The 19,567-nt window shown below is 45.2% G+C and overlaps 2 protein-coding genes across 3 annotated transcripts in view; both read left to right on the top strand.

Moving 5' to 3' along the window:
• Window positions 1–12,941, top strand: part of LOC8025388 (ras GTPase-activating protein raskol) — a 69,605-nt gene extending 56,664 nt beyond the window's left edge. For both annotated transcript variants that reach the window (XM_029992689.4, XM_029992690.4), the window contains 3 exons: window positions 1,923–1,995; window positions 7,468–7,652; window positions 11,609–12,941. In XM_029992689.4, coding sequence (XP_029848549.3) covers window positions 1,923–1,995; window positions 7,468–7,652; window positions 11,609–11,858 — 508 coding nt within the window. In that variant the 3' untranslated portion in view covers window positions 11,859–12,941. The remainder of the gene's footprint in view (window positions 1–1,922; window positions 1,996–7,467; window positions 7,653–11,608) is intronic.
• Window positions 12,942–13,891: 950 nt separating this feature from the next.
• The window catches only part of LOC8025387 (ral guanine nucleotide dissociation stimulator-like 1), a 31,913-nt gene continuing 26,237 nt past the window's right edge, over window positions 13,892–19,567 (top strand). The window contains exons 1-3 of the mRNA XM_029992691.4: window positions 13,892–14,363; window positions 18,110–18,214; window positions 19,105–19,304. Coding sequence (XP_029848551.2) covers window positions 14,340–14,363; window positions 18,110–18,214; window positions 19,105–19,304 — 329 coding nt within the window. The 5' untranslated portion in view covers window positions 13,892–14,339. The remainder of the gene's footprint in view (window positions 14,364–18,109; window positions 18,215–19,104; window positions 19,305–19,567) is intronic.

Here is a 19,567-nt window from a genome sequence, read left to right as displayed (position 1 = left end):
GCTACAACTTTTTAACAGACATATTAGCCCTTTAACAATATTTAGAAAGATAACTAGTTAGTCTTCTTACATAAATGATTAGGCTCAATAAAGAAAGTACTCGCACTTCCAGAAGACAGTAGCAACATATAGTTAATTTCATTTTCAAAGTGAGCTTTCTTTTTTCTTTTAATAATGTTTGTTGCCTGTTGATTGGGACTTTCTCTATATTTGAGTTCGCCTAAAGCCTGCATGCTGGAATGGGCATGAGAGGTGTGGTCCTATGCATAGAGTTGGTCATGGTGTTGTCTTTTATTTCACTTTAGTTAGCACTAGAGTTGTGCTCATCTATCAAGCAGCATTCAAAAGATTCTTGCCTCTTTTATTTTGTTAATTTTTTAGGCGGGCCTAAACAACTTGTATACCGCATGCGGCTTTTCTGAATTTTATCTCATCTTTTGACTAATAACAATTTTTAAATACGGTAGAATAATCATGCACCATGTGTGGTAAGCTTCCCCGTTTTGCACCGGTGTGCTAGGAGCAGTGGCTGATGCAGGCAAGCATCTAAGTTAAGGGGACACACCCCCTGGGAGGGTAAACTTTTGAACCCTTGTCTCAAAATTATTGAAATTTGCAGGGTAGCCTGGTGGTCATGCTAGAGGGTGCATAACAAAATTTTAGATCTATCGGTTAAGTGGGAAGGAAATTAGGGCAGCTTCTATCAGCAACACCCCTACACTGTTTAGTTAATCTATCGTCAGAAAACTATCACAATATTCAAGATTTTTATACGCTAGATATGTAGCAGAATTCTTAGGAGATGCGCCTATGGAAAGGTGTTTGTAAAAAGTAATTGATTTCTATCAATTTTCCCTTCAGCGAAATTGGTCAACTTTTTGGTCTTCTGTGTCTCCGACAAAATGTCAACATATTTTATAAAAGACATCCGTAAAGTGACAAACAAACTCCATAGGCACATTCCTTATTAAATTTCAGTCAGGAAAAGTGAAGAACGAGCCTTGCCTGTATTTCCATTCTCAAACGATAGATTGACTAAAATGGAATTTATACAAAAAAGTGGAACGGAGAAAAATGTGTTCGAAGTGCTCTAAACCCTACCTTTCCTTTAATTTTGGTGGACAGAAAATAATTTATAAAAAAATTAACTATGCAGTGTAAACTAGTGAAAATTTCTGGGAATACTTTCTGGATGTAGATGGATTTAAATATGTAATTTTTCAAAATCAATGTTTTTTGAAGAATCTTTTTTTCTCCGGGTAGTGTCCCCCCTTAACCCGATGGGCTCAAATTTTGCTCGCTCTTATAAGTCGACAACCTTCAGTTGCCATTATAGATTGACTGTTCATTTTGAGTATTAGTTGGATCGGTATTCCGAAAAAATTAGGTTGTTGTCCACAGTTGTGGAAGTCCACGTAAAATAAATTGCCTTGTGGGAGTTTATTCCTCTTTTCTATAGACCCCAAAATCATTACCAATTGCATTTTGTTTTTCGATCATTCATTATCTTTTAATATAAGATTCAAAGTTGTACTGTACTAAATTTTCTTTCTGTCGCCCTGAAAAAGCTATCAACGAGGTTTACCATAGTAAATTTTCCAGAAGTAGAAATCTGACATCCGGGCGGCATCAACAAGATTTATTTTTCCGAATTTCCTCATTGTCTCAAATACAGATATAGTCCTTGTTTTGTTTTGTTCCAGATATTTTTTTTTTTCTTATAGAAATTACAACTGTTTGTCTTTGAAACTTTGTTCCTAGCTTACATATCCCTTCCTGTCATTTGTTGGAAGTGCTCGGCTGGTTAGAGTATGAGTGCATTACACTCCTACCATAACCTCTTGCCAAGTCTGAGGAGGGGAAGCAAATAAAGTCGAGGAGGCTTCTCCGCGTGCGTGACTAAAGCCCCACTCCATCTGCAGGGCAGAGCTGGCGTGCGCCGGCGGCCAGGAACCAGTCACGGACGACCGGCCGCCCCGTAGAAGTCTCAGGGAGGTGAGCGTCGTTTGCCCCCATCTGATATTCCGAGCACATACGTAATCTCGGATCAGGCCAATCGGCTTATCCAATTGGTCCAAATGTTACGAGCCTGCTGGGCTACTTCCGTAAATTGAAGCGATTCGCACTCCGCGCGCCCGCCGTGGGAGAAGATAGAGGCTCGTTCGCACACTCGCGACCTCTTACGATCGAGCGCGCCGTAACATCTTGTGATCTCTTGCGATGAGAGAATACGCCGACGCCAAGCGGTCGCAAGTGTGTGAACCAGCCTTAAAGGGTAACTCTGGTCAATATTTTCTTTAATTTGGGATTACGACTGTTTTCAGCTAAAGCAGTGTCCCCAAATTACACAGTATGATTTTTTTTTTTTTTTAATTTTGTGTAGTTCTATAAGTATCACGGCTCAAAGTTTGGTTTCGGGCGTCTACGGGAAAACCAAAACTATCTGCTAGAGAGGGATGGCAACACTGATCATCAGCCGTACGGCTGCGACATTACGTCTACAGGGTGCGGCCGTAAAAACTTTCACATTTATCACGCCTAGCAAAAATCGAATTTCAAACATACATACCTGAAATTGGGCACACGAACGTCGTTTATTCCAAAGTTTTTTGCCTATTTTTTTCAGACGTCAACTCTGGAGTAGCGAATTATTAGAAACATAACAAAAACGGCAGACGTGCATTTCCTATGGCCTATACCCGCCCGCTCGCCGTCTGCTATCTGGTTCGCGACGCCGCTCCCAGGTGGCGCACTGAACGCAAAAACGCGGAAAACGCCGCACGAAAGGCTGGTGTCGGGCGATATAATCGCGATAAAAAGTGATTTGAACGAAATATATGAACGATTGTTGAAATTACCTGTTTCAAGTTAAGCTCTGACAGATCGTCATGCAAGCAAGAAGACAGCATGATGCGACGAGATCATTTATTTACAGCTGCTCGTCTTGTTGACAATTGCGAGTCGCTCTCGAAGACAGCAAGCACCGCTTCAATGAGCTCCTCATTTTTCAGCAGGCTCTCATGTTCACTGACTGGATTCTTCTTTTTAAAGTCTTCTCCACTCACAAAATGATCCGCCCAACTCAAAACAGTCGGGCGTGAAGGCGGGCGTTTATGAAATGCAGTGCGAAATTTTCGTTGTGCTGTGGCCACCGACTTCCGCTCCACGTACCACTTGACTGCCTGGGCACACTAACTTGCCGAGTATTGCGGCATCGCAGGGCGGCGCGGAAAATATTTTGACAATAACTGCAGAAGATAGTGCAACAAAAACAATAAATAGGAACAATCAAGATGCCTCAGCAGCGGCACTCTTGATTCCAAAGTTGAGCTTTCACCGGGAACGGACCCGTCAACAGATAAGCAGACGACAAAGGAAGACACACGCTCGTCTGCTTTAGAACATACTTTTATTAAACGAGGGCGTCCGCCAGTTTTTAAATTTCAAGTAAAAGGGCATAATCGTTCACATATTTCGGTAAAATCACTTTTTATCGTGATTACCTCGCCCGACACCAGCCTTTCGTGCGGCGTTTCCCGCGTTTTTGCGTTCAGTGTGCCATCTGGGAGCGGCGTCGCGAATTAGACAGCAGACGGCGAACGGGCGGGTATAGGCCATAGGAAATGCACGCCTGCCATTTTTGTTATCTTTCTAATAATTCGCTACTCCAGAGTTGACGTCTGAAAAAAATAGGCAAAAAACTTGGGAATAAACGACGTTCGTGTGCCCAATTTCAGGTATGTATGTTTGAAATTCGTTTTTTGCTAGGCGTGCCGAATGTGAAAGTTTTTACGGCCGCACCCTGTACATGGTGCTGCGGTACAACCAAACAACTGCAGCTCCACCGCGACGTGACGTCGGGAGTGTGCTGCCCCAGTGTTCCTTGACTGAAAGCTAGCCCTCTTGCCACCCGCTAAAGAGCGGCTGGTGGCATTTTTAAAATCGGTTTTAGTGGAGTAGGCGGCTTCACTTTGACGTCATATTTCGGTTGCGATCATATTTCGCGCCACTAAAGTGATATCGGTCAATTATTTTGGTTTCGTTTTCGACTGGAGTTGCCCTTTACAGTGATGTGATTGCTGTGCCAATTGCGCAAAACTGCGCCAAGGGGCTAACCCTGCTACATTTTGCAAAAATATGGGTAATCTGTGCCAAGCCTGCGCCAAAGGACCAATTTTGGTTGCCTCTCAAAGCCGAAACTAAACTGAGTACCGTAATTCAGCACGCTTGAGCTAGGTGGCGCAAGCGGCCGCCCGACACAAAGTACCCTGCATCAATCGTTCATCCGGTCTTGCGTAATTTTTCCCGCTGTCCCTCGTTTCGTGCTCTCGTTGTCTCGCGTCTTTTTTTAATTTTTTCCACAATATATGCGGTTATGTGCAGAACAATGAACTTGAGTAAACATATTGCGGTAAACCAGCGGCCAAAAATGGCGTCCCCCCAGTTGCTGCCATCTTGCCTCTTTGCCACATTAGTGATCACGTTACGTTAAGATGGGTGTGCCCAGAGGTGGGCCAGATCAGATTGGCCAGATCACAGTCAGTAGATGGGCCCTCTGGGGTTGTGTTCCAATCTTACTCAAATGGATCAGAATTATTCCAGCAAATCAAGTTTTTTTTTACAAGACAGATACAGCAATGCTGTTGGACGCATGTAGGTTTTCGAACGCAGCGGGTACGAGAGTTAGATAGAGCGAATTCTGCTGGACGCAGATAAAGATTGGAGCAAAACCCAAGATAGCCCATCTGCTGACCATGATCTGTCTTATCTTATCTGGCCCACCCCTGGGCGCAGCCATTTTAACATCACGTGATCACTAATATGGCAAACAGGCAAGATGGTGGCGACCGGGTGGGTACCATTTCCGCTGAGGCCGTCAGTTCCGGTTTACCGCTCTAAGGTAATACATTAGCTCGTTGGTGCAGACGCTCCGACCCCAGTGTGCTGGGCAGCAGCCATGCCGTCATGCTGCGAAACGAAACCTCGTTTTTGTGTGGTGGGAGTTACTTCGTGAGCTGAAACACTCGCTCCTGAAAGCAACGGCCGTGGGAAAACTATCTTTGGTCCCTGCCTGCCAGTCACCGTGGTCGCGCGACGTCGGGTGTTGCCGTCCCCACGTCGCTGCAGATATGGTGCTTTCTAAACTAAAGCGTAAGGACCGCCGCATGTTCATCAACATGCCTGTTCTTGTTTAATACGCTACTACAAAAATCACTCTAGCTCAATGACTGCTGTGTCGAAGTATTGATTACCTAGGTTTCTCTCGGTAGGCGTAGGCTTTCTTTTAAGAGGGACCCCGGTGTGTGAAAAATCTGCCGCGAAAGTAAGTTGGTGAAGAGAAGTGAGCTAAAGCAAAGAAGGCAATGTCTGCACGCTGAATCCGTGCAGCGCACTTGTTTGTCTGGAGTTCAGTCGTTGCAGAAAGTGCTCCAAGAACTTTCTGACCCTGGCTCGCGATGTCTTGCATCGATACGCTTAAGGTTTTTTTTGTGTGTGTGTGTGTGTGTTTAGCTTGTACCTCGCCTGCCGGCCTGGGAAGGACGTGCCGCTAAACTGTTTTTTTTTTTTTTTTTTTTTTAATGTTAGACAGTTACATTTTGCATACAGTTTTAGTAACCAGTTGGTGACGGAGCGGAGTGGCATGGTTTCGATCGAACAGCCATCTCCGCTCGCACAAGAAGTTTCGCATTGCAGTGCAGTAGTTACGCGTTTCATCAGTCAGAGACTGCTTGCATTTATTATATACTAGTCAACCTAATGCTGTGCTATCTACTATTAAGCTGGTCATTTTCAAATAAATTTTAATATGTGCAGTTTGTTTCTTTTTTACCTGTAGGCGTTACATATATATGTATCATTTAACTGAAGCATTCCAAAATGTGTCCTGTCATTGCCATTTTAGCTACATTTTGAAAGACTCCCAGGTGGTCTATCTTGACTATAATTTGTTTAGTGGGGCGTGCTAAGTGTCCTTTGTTTGTCCAGCAGCTGAAACAAATATTTTTATTTTTCTGAGAATATCCGCTCCAAAAGCCACTCTTGCTGGTCCAAAACACTGTTTGGGCTGCTCCGAAAGGTGCTCCAAAACGGCTTAGGCCAATCACATCACTGCCTTTAATCGTGCGGGCTCGTTCATAAAAACCTCGGTCTACGTTCACCTACAGATGGCACTTTAAAACTGGTTTGCCTCATTGAATCGAAACCTTGGGAGGAAGAGCGGAGCAACAAAGTTTCCAGTCGACACTAAAAACGGCTGCCATAGTTTCGAAGAAAATCATTTGGGTTTGAGGCTGCACTGCATGATGTGAAGTTTTGGGTTGGCTGGCTTGATATGAGATAAGTCTTATTTAAGACCAACTTATTTCTGGGAGTTTACAGAACGGGTGAATGTCAAGTCGGCATGTGAGCCCACGAACCACTTACCTCGTGCGCCGTGAATGTATAGAGTGACTGTGTGCCTGCCCCGCGTGTCACTGTGCCCTTTTTTACACGCTATTGGATTGGCTTGGATGGCTCGTAGCGTCCTCTGCGGTCCTGCCCAAGATGAAACAGGATACCACAATGGACCGAGCATGCGCTCATTCCATACTAAGAGCCCGCCCCCAAATATTGCGACGTCTGAAAAAATATGTGCAGTACATAGGTAGGTAAAATTGATGAGCTAACATGTGTCCATTCCCCAATTTTGCGATTATCCCTATATTTAAAGTGGGCGCTTTCTCAGTATTTCACGGTAGTTGAGCTCTGCCTAAACTTGCTGTGGCTTGAAGTACAAATCGATTGTGTCGAGATATTCACCCGTTTTCACCAATTATCAAAGTGCAGATAACTAAATGTGCCTGTTTTTATTATATAAAAAAAAAAAAAAAGTTTATGAAGTATTTTGTAAAAACAGTGCTGATGTTTGGGTTTTCTTGGTGCAAAACTGCAAAGGGAATAGAGCACCAAAAACTAGACTATAATGCAATCCACTTATAATTATACTACATATAACTATGTACTGCATATAGCGATCAGTTTCTAGGGGAGAAACAATCAGTTTCTACCGGAGAATACCGTGCATCCGCCCATACCACATTAAGCGCCCATACCCAAATTTGTAAGATCTGAGAAAATATGCACAGTGCATTTATATGTAGAATTGATGAGCGGACAAGCATCCATCCCCCATTTTTTCATGATTATCTCAAAATTTTGAGTGGGCGCTTTTCCTGTATCTTATGGTAGTCCACATATAACAATAATCATTTACAACAATTGAATTTTGGAGTTCTCTCATTATCGTTATAAGTGGATTGCACTGTATTGGCTTTAGTAACCAGTGATCGAATAAGATGTGCAAAGGAATTTCCAGAAATACGAGTATTAGTAGTGACGGGTGTGTGTTAGAGGGCTGGTCTGGTGCATTTGAGGTGGGGTGACTGGAGGTCCCGAGCCCTCTGGCCTTTTCTCACTTCCGCGTTGCAGTACGAGCACGAGGTGGCTCAGCTGAAGAAGCTGATGGGCCAGCTCCAGCGCAAGCTGAGCCTGGCCGAGACCCAGCTCCAGCAGCAGCTGGGGGCGGACGGGTGGGCCTCCGGGGCCGCCGGGGAGGGGGACCAGCAGCAGCGTCGGCAGGAGAAGGACCTCCAGATGAAGAGCATTATCACCAGGTGCGCTCTCTCAGTCCCACGTCCTCGGACGGTCCAAAGAGTACTCGGCAAGGTGCTGCTGGCCACTCACTCATTCATCTTGCTATAATCTCGTGGCGTTCGGGGTTCGTCCAAAAGTCCCACAACTGCGGCACCATGAGTGCAAAATGGTTGGCCAATGGCAATAGTCGTGCACAGTGTCTAGACCAGAAGTCTCAAAGGCGCGACCCGCGGGCCGCGTGTGACGCATGATTCGCTGGAAGGCGGCCCGCAGGCAACCGGCTACGAGTCGCGGTTCCCATGTCTCGAGTGCTAGAAAAAGCATGCGGCTTCGTGATCTCTTCTCGCCGATTCATTTTCGCTCGAAAAGTAGCTATGCTCTTTTAACGCATTCACATAGTTTATACTTATCTATGTTTATTTAGCCTATGTTTCGCTTTATCTTTTGCTTCCCAGCTTTTTTGTAATGTACAACTGTTCCACTACCAGGCCGCAAGCGTGAGCTATTCGTTGAAAGGTGCATCTCGGCTGCGCAAACTTTTGATCAGCCGGAGCAACAGCAAGAGCTGCAGCTCGGGCTGTTGCTCTCGAGCTGCGAGCTCGGGATCCTCGCCTTCAAAAAATTTCACAATTAAAAGACAAGTATTTGCTCAGAGTGTTGTAAAAAAGAAATCGTAAGGAAAGCTAGAACTGCCAAATTAACCGATTGTTTTTTTTTTTTTTTTAGAAATATGTTGAGAGCTCAGGAACGACAGTGTACTCCTTCCCTTGTTCTATTAAAAATGGCAGCGCATTGGCGGGGCAGTGTCATTTTAATTCTAGGTATCACATTACGGCAGGGCCCAGAGTAGTCGTAAAACACATAAAAGCGAAAGACCTCACTGGCAAAGCTGTGATTTTACAAAAAAAACAACTGCATCTCCACGTGGTGAATGATGTTGATTGGGGCAAAGCTCTGGTGGTGCTTGTCTGCGTAGACGGTGAGCCACAGCATGCCGAGCCTTTCGTTCGTTTTCATCCATGTCACGCTGCGGTCAAATGCTCAAATGCATATATAACCACGTTCCATACCACACATTCTCTTTCTGACATGGATGAAAACGAACGAAAGGCTCGCATGCTGCGGCTCACCGTCTACGCAGACAAGCACCACCAGAGCTTCGCCCCAATCAACATCATTCACCATGTGGAGATGCGGTCATTTTTTTTTTTTGCCCTACACGAGCACCGGACGCCGGACATCGGACGGACATACGGACATGGCTAGCCCCTAAAAAGCTTCGCCCCCAAAAGCATAAAGAGCGAGGTCTCTTATCTCTAAAATTTTAGGCCCCCCCTCCCCCGTCTTACGTTGGCTCGTGAACTTTCCGGTGTGGGCTATTTGGCCCCCACATTTGAATAAGTTTGAGGCCACTGGTCTATACTATGACACGGCCCCAAAAAATATTTATTGGGAACTGCGCGGGTTTTCTATATCTGGCGTCATCGCACTAGTTGTCGTCTTGAGCACATCTTGCAGTGTCATGTCTGCGGGCCACATGTTGTGCACCCCTGGTCTAGAGGCATGGTATGTCAAATGTACCATTCAGTTTTTTGACGACTATGCTGAACTTGCCCCGTAAATTTTCATAGAGGTACGTCAGTGTAACCGGTCAGTTTATTTAGGGTTACGTCGACGATATGTATTTTTATTCATACTTCGCGAGTTTTATGCAACCTGACCTTGATGATGGTTCTATGCCAGCTCGTCCTTTAGCTCTGAAAATTAAAAGTCACACTTTCAATTTTCCTATTAATACCTATGTTTTCACACTGTGTCAATAACTTCCATGAAATCGTTGACTCAGTGTTACCTGACCGGACCAGGAGAGTTTTGACCTGATTAGCAGTCCAGCAGAGTTTTGCGAGTGTACCAAATCATGAAAATAACAGTAGAATCAATGCACGAAGGTATTTGAAAAAGTTTGATACTTACTATTAAAGAAGACTACCGTAATGTCCCCTGAAAGATAACCCGCCCCCTATGAATATAATTTACTAGATGTTCAAAAACACCAAAAGATAGCCCACTTTTTGTAGTTGCAGGGCCTTGTCGTTACGTAATGACTAAATGTCGTTACTTAGTCACGGAGGGATATAAGCGAACATTGCTGATTGGGAAGGACAGTTGTCTTTGGTTCATTGCCCCTCCCTGCGACCCCAAGGCTTTGCCGGTCCCAAAATATAAAAAAAAAAACAGTTTTTCCACTTTTTTTTATTGCACACTGAAAGTTAGCCCACTCCTTATTTTTACCCAATTTGCCTTTGATTTTGGGTGGACTATCTTTCGGGATATTACGGTAGTCACTATTTTACACTCACTGGCTGTACCGATCTCTATGGATTGATTAGGTTGGTATCTCGACGAATGTCGACCAAGCACATCCGACGTATATCGTATAATTGCCTGTATCGGCCGCACTCGTCTAAAGGTTGCTCTGCCCATATTTAGACCAAAATGTCTTAAAAAGGTTTTTAAAAAATTATTTCTGTATTAGCCGCACTCCTGCTTTTTCCAAGGAAGGCCGACTGCTTCCGCACGCGCTCCACGTCTCCACCCTGCCATCTTTACTCCACCATGTACATGCCTCTGCTTGCGCTTTTTGCCATGTTTTTATGTTCAGATAAGAATGATTACGGGATAAAAGCTTTGGAAATGTATCCTTCTATGGTTTTTGTATCGTCCGCGGGCATAGCAAATACTTTGACTTTATTTCTGGCTCACACCCGCCATTGGTTCCCTTTGTCGATTCGGATATGACGATACCAAACACAGTCTGGCAGACGAGCTGCCCGACCTCTTGGAGCTCAGGCAAAAAGTGTGCGAACAAATTGCCCGCTCGCACCTGAATAGCGTCGCCCGAACGGCTTGCACTCGTCAGCCTGTGACCACGCGAGTGTCTTTGCCGAAGATGGGGCAAACTATTTTGCCAGGAAATGACCATTTGAATTTGCCATAAGGAGGATTATGCGATCCCCGCAAACTGAGAGCAGTGGGCAAGTACTTTTGAACTGTCACTTATGCCTTGAAGTGCGGCAGACGTGCAACGGGTGGTGAATATGGTGTCGACAAGTTCTGCGTACAGTGCTGGACAAAGCGTGCAGTCCAAGGCAGGCTCACTTCTACGCTGCAATCGCTCGACATCAACATTGAAATGGGCGTTGAGGTCAAATTCTATGAAATAAATGGCTAACTCAAACTCCGAAAAAGCTCTTACGGGACGGCTCAAAAGAGCAACCCTGGCCACTGTCGACGCTGGTCAGACTCGAGCACCGAGGATACCGCAGGTTAGAACGATCGAAACCGAAATAAAGGCGCTCAAGACCACTGCTTGCGACTGCAAGTACATGTGTTTATTTATGCACATCTATAACTATTTTGTTTTCATCCGTGTATGGGCCGCACCTAAAAAATTAGTCCCGAAATTTTAAGAAAAAAGTGGCTTTTGCACGCATTTATACAGTAAATAATGTAAGCATGGTCCTCTGGCATATTGCCAATTTTTGAGGAAGCTGTGGGCCAGACCAGGGCTGCAATGCAAAGTTTAGGTTTCAAACTTTTAACCCAATAATGGAATGGAGGGAACTGCAGCCATAGTAAAAGGTAAGATTGTGTGTTGAGTTGCAGCTCATGTTGCTCAGGGAAAAGGGTACCTCTAAGGAAATTTACCAGATATGTTTGACATAGACACTGTGTCGAGGAAATCTACTGTGTACTTTCGACATACTTCTGAAGAACTTTCTCTGGGCCATGCTGACATACCCCTAGACAGCGAAAATTCTCTCGTTATTATTTTGTTGATAGTACTGCTGCTTCGACATCTTTCAAGCACTCCTGTTTAGGGTCTTTTGTTTTTTGTTAAACAGTGAGAATATGCTTGTGGATGTGATGTTTTCTTATTTTCTATATGCAATGCTCCTTATTTTTCTCTTCACAGGCTGATCACGGTAGAGGACGAGCTACGGAGGGAACAGCGAGAAATGCAGGGCATGATCCGCGCCAAGCAGCAGCTGATCGACGCCCAGGAACGCAAGATCCAGACGTTGGACGCCGCCAACCAGCGCCTGCTGGGTGCCCTGGCACAGCTGCGCCAGCACTACCAAGACCAGGTCGTCGCCGAGGAACCGCGAAGGGTGGCGGTCCACAACGGAGGCTCGCCACCCGCATACCGGAGTAGCTCGTGCTGACCTCGTCCCGCGGCTGGCCACAACAACACCTCTACCAAAGAGACTCTCTCTCTCTCTCTCTCCCCGTGCTGGTGAAGCGTCAAGACTGCAAATCCGACGCCGACATGCTTTTCTAACTTCCCGCAGCAGCGTCTGGAGGGGAGGGTACCTCGGCAGTCCGGCCTTGGTGTGTCGCTTTTTGTCATCGACCATCGCATTCGTTTCGGCCGACCTTAATCAGCCGCACGCGCTTCCCACTCTTTACGGGGTTTTGACGTGCCAAGCGTCGTGTTCATTTCCGGCTCTTTTTGGCTTGGCACGTCAAGCGCAGGTGCGGTCATACTTCTGTTCCTCGAGCAGACCTTAAAGGCCTCTTCACACTCTTGCAACCGAGTACGACCGAGAGAGACCAGACCGGTTTTTAAGCCTCTTGCGATCTCTTAGGACCAGCTCCGCTGCAGGGCATCCGGTCCTAAGAAGTCGCAAAAGGCTTAAAAGCTGGTCTGGTCTGTCTCGGTCGCAAGAGTGTGAACGGCGCTTAATTCGTTTGAGGTTAGACGAAGCGGCAGTCGTTCCTCTTTGTGTTAAACGAGACAGACGTTGGGCAGATGCTGATGGCGTGCGAGATGTTTTATACATCATTTTACAAACTTAAAAAATATCGGAAGGATACTTCCGAAGGACTTGGTTGAACCTTGCTTTTTTGAAACTAAATGCTACAGCATGTCGTGCAACATTACTTAGAAATTTCGGCCAAAGAGCCTGCTCGGATTTGTGCGGCCGCGCTCGAGTCGAGGTACCATACCCTCCGGGCTTGAGCCTGGGCTTCTGCGATCTGCCCGCATGTGAAGTTTGCCGCCGGAGTTCTGCTTGGCTTTGCGGTGCGCCCAGAGATCCCCCGTGAGCACTGCGGCCTATTTTGCCTCACAAGAAGCGTCACCGGTTGCCGTTTGGAGCTGCATTTAATGCGCCTTATGTTTTCTAGTTTTTCTGATGCCTAGACTCATTTCACTGATGGCACTTAGCATTTTTATCATATGAATCAAATATATTTATATCTAGTACCACAAATGTTTTGTAAATAAATGAAATATTTTAATGGCCTTTGTACTGTTGTATGAATGGGGTGAGGAGTACTTGTGCTGGGATAGATTTATTTGTTTGACTGTTCTGCTCCTTTGTTTAATGAAGTCTTTGTCAATAATGAAAAGCGTTAGTGGGCTACCAAGGGAGGTGTTTCAGCTTCATGTGATGCCTTGTCCAAGGTAAGTTTATACCTTGGGTGTTGTTTCGAGGCGAATTTTTAATTATGGCTGTGGTTTAAGTGTTTCCAAAAGCTTTTGCCACTCTCCCAAGGAGGGGAGTGGCAAATGATAAGAATAACTAGATTGTGTAATTTTTCTGTTCAGCTGTAGGTGGTTTTAATTTCATTATCGTTTAATTTCCAAGAATGGACGTGTAGGTGGTAATTTACGGAATTCACTTTTTGGAGGTGCAATGGAGGACAACGGGGCTTGGGTCGTTGGTGGGGTGGACCAGGTGAATTAATATTTTTTATGAGCTATCTGCAGAGGGAGGGGGGGGGGGGGGGGGGGGGGTTGTTAACGCGCTTTCAGTGATGCACCCGCTGTCCCCCATTGCGCCTCCAAAAAGGGCGGCCCATAATTTCACATCAACTTTTTTTTTTTTTTTTTTGTAAGATTCATCAGACCTGTTGAACATGCCTCTAGACCGCGAAATATCTACTCCAGTTACAAAAATATTTATCAACCGCGAAATCTGTGTAAGATCAAGAATGTTGGGCGCTTGGATGAAATGGAGAAGAACGTGATTTAAATTAACAAACTTGCTATCACAAAAAAAAAAAAAAAAGAAAAAAAATTGCTCTACTAGGGAAGAAAGCAGGCGAACTGGTTTTCTAGCGACATGGATAGATAAAAAAGGAAAATGCCACTTTCTTTACGCTTTGATCACCTCGATCCATACCTGATTCATACGATGCATCTGTGAAGTCATCTGGCGCTCGTAGCGCCAAATGGGCCCCTAGGAGCAGTTGCCGTTCCACGCTAGACACCGATGGAGCTCCAAGCGCACTATCCGCACTATTCGGGCTAACATCAACAAGCGTCTATGAGTTTAAATGGGATGTTGCGATGAGGCCACGGTGGGATTGTTGGTTAACTGCCCCCGAAGCCGCCGATGATCGTGCCAGCTGTAGGCAGCGAGCCTGGCAAGGCGGTAGCAAGATGACAGCGTGTCGTCGGCGACCATAGACGCTGCAGTGTTTCGCGCGAAGCTATTCCCCCGATTAGCGTCCGTGTGTGGCAAAGGAGGGCGAGTGAGAGCGCCCGTGCGGGTCGTATTTTCGTCGCGGCCGTTGCTATTGTGGTGGCACTTCGTGACTGTGGCCCCAAATGATGCTTGTGCAGCGAGGAAAAGACACGCTCCTATTATGAACGGCACCGTTCCGCCTCGACATGTGCACTGTCGGCTGAGGAAGTTATGAACCCTATCACCGATGGACAGGTGAGCTTTCCACGTCTCTTTTTCTCGAAGACTCCGAATCACGGAGCTCGGTAACGCCGCGGCTCCAGAACGAATTCGGTATTTTTCTGGAGCAACCCCCCTCATTTTTTGTCGCTTTGTTTTTCTTCTCGCGAAAAGTAAGGTACTCTCTGCGCGCAGCAAAGCGGTGCTGTGCCTTCGCGTCAAGCGCCGTTGCAAAAGCACGAACTCTTGCACTGCGGTGTGCGCTCTCAGATCACGTTTACATATCTATCGTGCTTGCACGCGTGCTATAAAACTGTCGGGAGCTTCCTGACCGACCTCATTGTTCTTTCTTCAGTTATTTTTTTATTACTTTTTTTTCTTTCTCCCGAGGTTTTCAGAGCGCCGAGAGATTTGCTACGAGATGGTAGCGATCGAGGAGGTGGGTATCGTTCGGGCGGTAACACGCACCACTGCCGCCCACCTGTTGACACATCTCCGAGTTCGCGTTAGCGCTGTTTGGCTCTGCCAAAATCCTTCTTCTGTGTTGCTCCCTTTCGTCCTCTGTTTCTGCGTTTTATTTTTTTCTTTTGTACGCAGGTAATCGTACTCGTTATGTGGATCGTGTAATTACGGATATTCGAATCAAATTAATACTCATCGTTTATCCATATAGTACCCTCCCTCAAGTGGGGATCGTTTGTTATCTGCGTGCCTTTGTGGCGAGATAAGACAACACCCGTTCAGATACCTAGCTTAAGCTTGGTTGACCCGATCTTTTGGGGTTTGAAAACAAGTTCGCGCCTGGGTCCGCAGAACAACATTCCATGACAATTCCAACGTTGAGAACTACAAGTTTACACGGACCTGAACCACGATATTTTATTTTCCTTGATGGAAACCTTTGCTTCTGCCCGCCCTTCAGTATTAATTTATCATAGTGCATGTGTGCTTCATATTCTATACCTTGTCCATTTGACAAATAAACGGACTTCTTTTCACATGTATGGTTGAGTTGTTTCGATAATGTTGTTTTGTCACACCGTTTTCTCCACAGTAAGACCTGACGTCAGCTTAAAGGTGAAATCAAGTATATCTCAACATCGGTGACTTCCGTCATTGATGTAATAAAACGATGTAGGGACTCATATGACTGCAACAGCCTAGATGAACGAGTGCATATATTTATTGTGCACAGCCCAGACTTCCATGTTCATACCAGGTGTTCCTAATGACCGCAGTCTCTGTCGGTCCTAAGTTATGGGGAGCCATTAGCTGCAGCGGTTGGGCCAGACTCAAAATCTGCGATGCCCTAATGACCCTGCTCTGGGCCCCATCAGTGGCAGCTGTGGTATGTGTTGCACGATGATTGATGGGTGTGTACAGTTTTGGGACTGCCTGACGCACTGGGAAAGAATAACTTTTTTTTTCTGGTGGAACATTTTTTAAATTTAAATTTGATAAACCCGTTTCACAGAAAGGGAACAAAAATTGGGCAGTACCCTTCCTTTCTTACACCCGAAGTTCTTATGTGAGTGTGAGTGCTTTGGAAAGATGCAACAACATAATCGTCACAATTCACTCTTTTTTTTTTTTCTAAATAGACAAAGTATTTGGCTATTCAAATAGTCTATTTTAAATAGACAAAGACAAACAAAGTATTTACATCTATCTGAAGTGTTGAGCGTGTTGGTTACACGCTCGCATGCAGACACAAAAGCTGTGTCATCCGGGTGGTCTTTCTGTATATTTTTTTTGTTTGCACGCATCTACATCGTAAGGATGTAGATGTATGCAAACAAACCAGAAAACCAAATTTTTGCTCACGCCTCACACCTCGTCTATGTATTTTATATATTTTCACATCTCTTGGCATAAGTAGGGCTGTTCATTGTGGCAGACAGAAAATTCCTGAGATCTGGAGGCCGTTGATAAGCTATCTTGCTGCTTGAACGGTCAACTATAATTTTTGTGACGGTTGCCTTGTTTCGAGTTGTTGCACATGTGATTGGGAAATGTTAATGATGAATACACTCACTTGTTTGTTTCTGAAGACTTTTATTAACAATGGCCACATATGCATAAAATTGCAGCCTTCAATTGAACCAGTTGAATGCCATTGAAAGTGTTTTAATTGGGGTTTCGTGTTTTCGGTATATACCTATGAACCCCGAAAAATGACCCGCGAGCTGGTTATGTCAAGATTAGGGAAAACAAAAACCCCGAATTCAAGCCGTCATTTATATACAGCTTTACATTGCCCAGAGTACCCAAGAATTACCAATTTTTGTTTCGACTCAGAAAATTAATGCCTAAAAACAGCAAGTCTGTGGAAGAGTTTGAAGAAAAATCATTCCCGAAAACACTGGACCCTAGTTATAATCTCTTGCGGCTCTCAGTTGGAAAAACAAATATCCCATCCTTCTATACGTCTCGATGAATGGGTGCAGCAACCTGGTTGCTGGTGATAGTGCAGACACCCAAAAGGTGGAGCCATAAGTTGCAATTAGTTTTATGATCACCGGTGATGTCTGTGACTCTAAATAAAACTGAATTTTACAAACACAAAATAAAAAGCCATTCAAAGAATTTCGTGTTGTGTATGGTTGTGCCACCTCCATCCAGTGCGAGCAGTGCCTTCATATCGGCTCCTCTTGTAGACCAACTCATGTTTCTGATGCTAGGCTAATGCAATGGAACTGGCTGTTTATTGGAGCATGTGCGTAGTGCCTACAGCTTTTCTGGGCAAACATACTTGTTTATGAAACAAATGTGTGGCTTTATACATTAGTGACTTTGGAAATACAAGCATGTTTTCACTTGAGGAAGGAGAACCACAAGAGATGGCGCACGACCGTAAAGATAAAAAGCAGAAATTATGCTTTCAAAAATAAAAATGAGGTAAACCTTTTTTTTATTTTTTGTACAAGACAAAAGTTTGTTTTGATGTATTGAGCATCAAAAAGCCATTCAAAGAATTTCACGTTGTGTATGGTTGTGCCACCTCCATCCAGTGCAAGCAGCGCCTACATATCGGCTCCTCTTGTAGACCAACTCATGTTTCTGATGCTAGGCTTAATGCAATGGAACTGGCTGTTTATTGGAGCATGTGCGTAGTGCCTACAGCTTTTCTGGGCAAACATACTTGTTTATGAAACAAATGTGTGGCTTTATACATTAGTGACTTTGGAAATACAAGCATGTTTTCACTTGAGGAAGGAGAACCACAAGAGATGGCACACGACCGTGAAGATAAAAAGCAGAAATTATGCTTTCAAAAATAAAAATGAGGTAAACCTTTCTTTTATTTTTTATTTTTTTTTGTACAAGACAAAAGTTTGTTTTGATGTATTGAGTTCATTTCCTGTGGAATAAGCCTGTTATCTGAGACACAAGGGGAAATCGGTGACCAACTATATCAAGCCACTGCTGTTCAAAGCACACAAAGCTGCAACACACGGAGTGAAAGCTCCGTGTGCTGCAGAGCTCAGGGATTCTGTGTTCAATCCCCACCCCTGTTTGTTTCGATCTGGATGAATCTTGTGGTTATATATGACTACTGCATGATGCACGTTAAAACAGCCCTGGCCAGCAGTGCTACTGCACTGGGGTGACACCAGGTGCAGATTGGGGCTTCATGACTAACCTTTCGCTGTCTTTAAAACAATATATTTTTTTTAATTCGAGCTGATTATTACACTGGCCATTTGAATGTGAAAAAATGAAGAGTGTCAATGCCGGGCTGGTTGTGTTGATGGTCTTGCTTTTTTTTTTTTGTTGTGCAGCAACCTTCCTGGCGGCTCTGGGGCGAAGAGAAGAACGATGGTGCTGTCTACACGGTGTATCTCAAGAAAGTGCGCTACCACCCAAGCAGCTCCCTTAGCAGAAGTGTAAGGAGCCCAGGGCTGAACTGGGGAGGTCGCGTCTGGTGCACGGGTGTTCACGATCGCTACCGTGTTGGCGGCGGTTATCAAATAGAGAGAAGAGTGCATGCATTGTGAAACGTGCGGAACAGGTGCTGCACTTGCTGACTGCAGCTAACGCAGATGTCCTTTTTGGGAGAGGAATATTGCCGGTTCCTGTGTTTGGAAATCCACCTCTTTATTTACTCTCTTTACAGCTTGAATGCAACCCCCAATCATGTTATAAATAGCACTGATTTTCTGTTCCTTAATTGTTGCCTTTTTTTTTTTTGTCACTGGCAGATTTACAAAGTATCTACCTAGTCACCCATGGTCTGTTGCAACATACGATTCGCAGGACAAGTTCCGCCTATAGCAAGTTACGGAAGGTAGAAAGCTGGTGCTCAAACCAGGGCTTCTACTGCTTCTCTTACGTTGCGACAAACTATATATATGGCAAAAGTTGGTCACAGGCCTTTTGCATTGCTTTGTTACAACATTCTTTTTTCGAGGGTAATTTGGTGAAAATGTTAAACAGAAAAGTGAGACACGAAAGAGAGGTGCAGGAATCTTGCGATCGAGAGAAGAACGCATATATGAGGTGGCATAAATCTTTAGGCTTGTTCTAAAATTGGTCGGAAAAGAAGAATTCTATGGCCTCTGGCAAATACACCCTACACGACTGCACTAGATTTACTTTCCCAATAACCTGGGGTATGACAAATTTGGCAGATGCAACCAAAGTACTGCCGCAGATTGTTTTTGTCCGTCGCATTTGCACGTGGTGGTTGAAGCGAGAGGCTGGAAAACGAGGATCTTAAACGTGGGACTGGAGTTCGGAACGTCAAGTGCGACGCTGGGGGGACGCCATGCTCCAGGAGGACTCTGAGGACACGGTGTCTCACCTGGAGTGGGAGACGGTGCGGGTACGAGTGGTCAAGGCAGGCTCCCTGGCGGCCATTGTGGCCAACCTGGCAGACGACGAGGGGGGCCTGGAGCCGACCAACGTCAACATCTTCCTGGCCACCTACCGGTCCTTCGCCAGCCCACAGCAGGTGCTGGACACCTTCCTGGCCAGGTGAGGAAATACACACTAGAGCCAACGCCTTCTCGATAACAAACCCACTTTATTTTCACGTCTCCTAAAGAGACAAACACGAGGGGCAGATTGGACATGAGTGCTGCAGCAGCATTCGACCGAGGCTCGTCTTTAACTGGTGCTTCACCGATTGAACCTGAGCCCCAGTCGAATGCTGCGCCAGAAACGCAAACAATTGCTTTACGTTGTTCTTGTTCTTATGAGTGTAGTTCTCAACTTAGTCGTTAGGGGCGTGACGGTTG

This window comes from Ixodes scapularis, unplaced genomic scaffold (assembly GCF_016920785.2).
Source record: "Ixodes scapularis isolate PalLabHiFi unplaced genomic scaffold, ASM1692078v2 PGA_scaffold3__209_contigs__length_174095766, whole genome shotgun sequence".
In the NCBI taxonomy this organism is placed as follows: domain Eukaryota; kingdom Metazoa; phylum Arthropoda; class Arachnida; order Ixodida; family Ixodidae; genus Ixodes; species Ixodes scapularis.
Note: the sequence above shows the minus strand (reverse complement) of the source record. Positions and strands in the feature narration are given on the sequence as shown.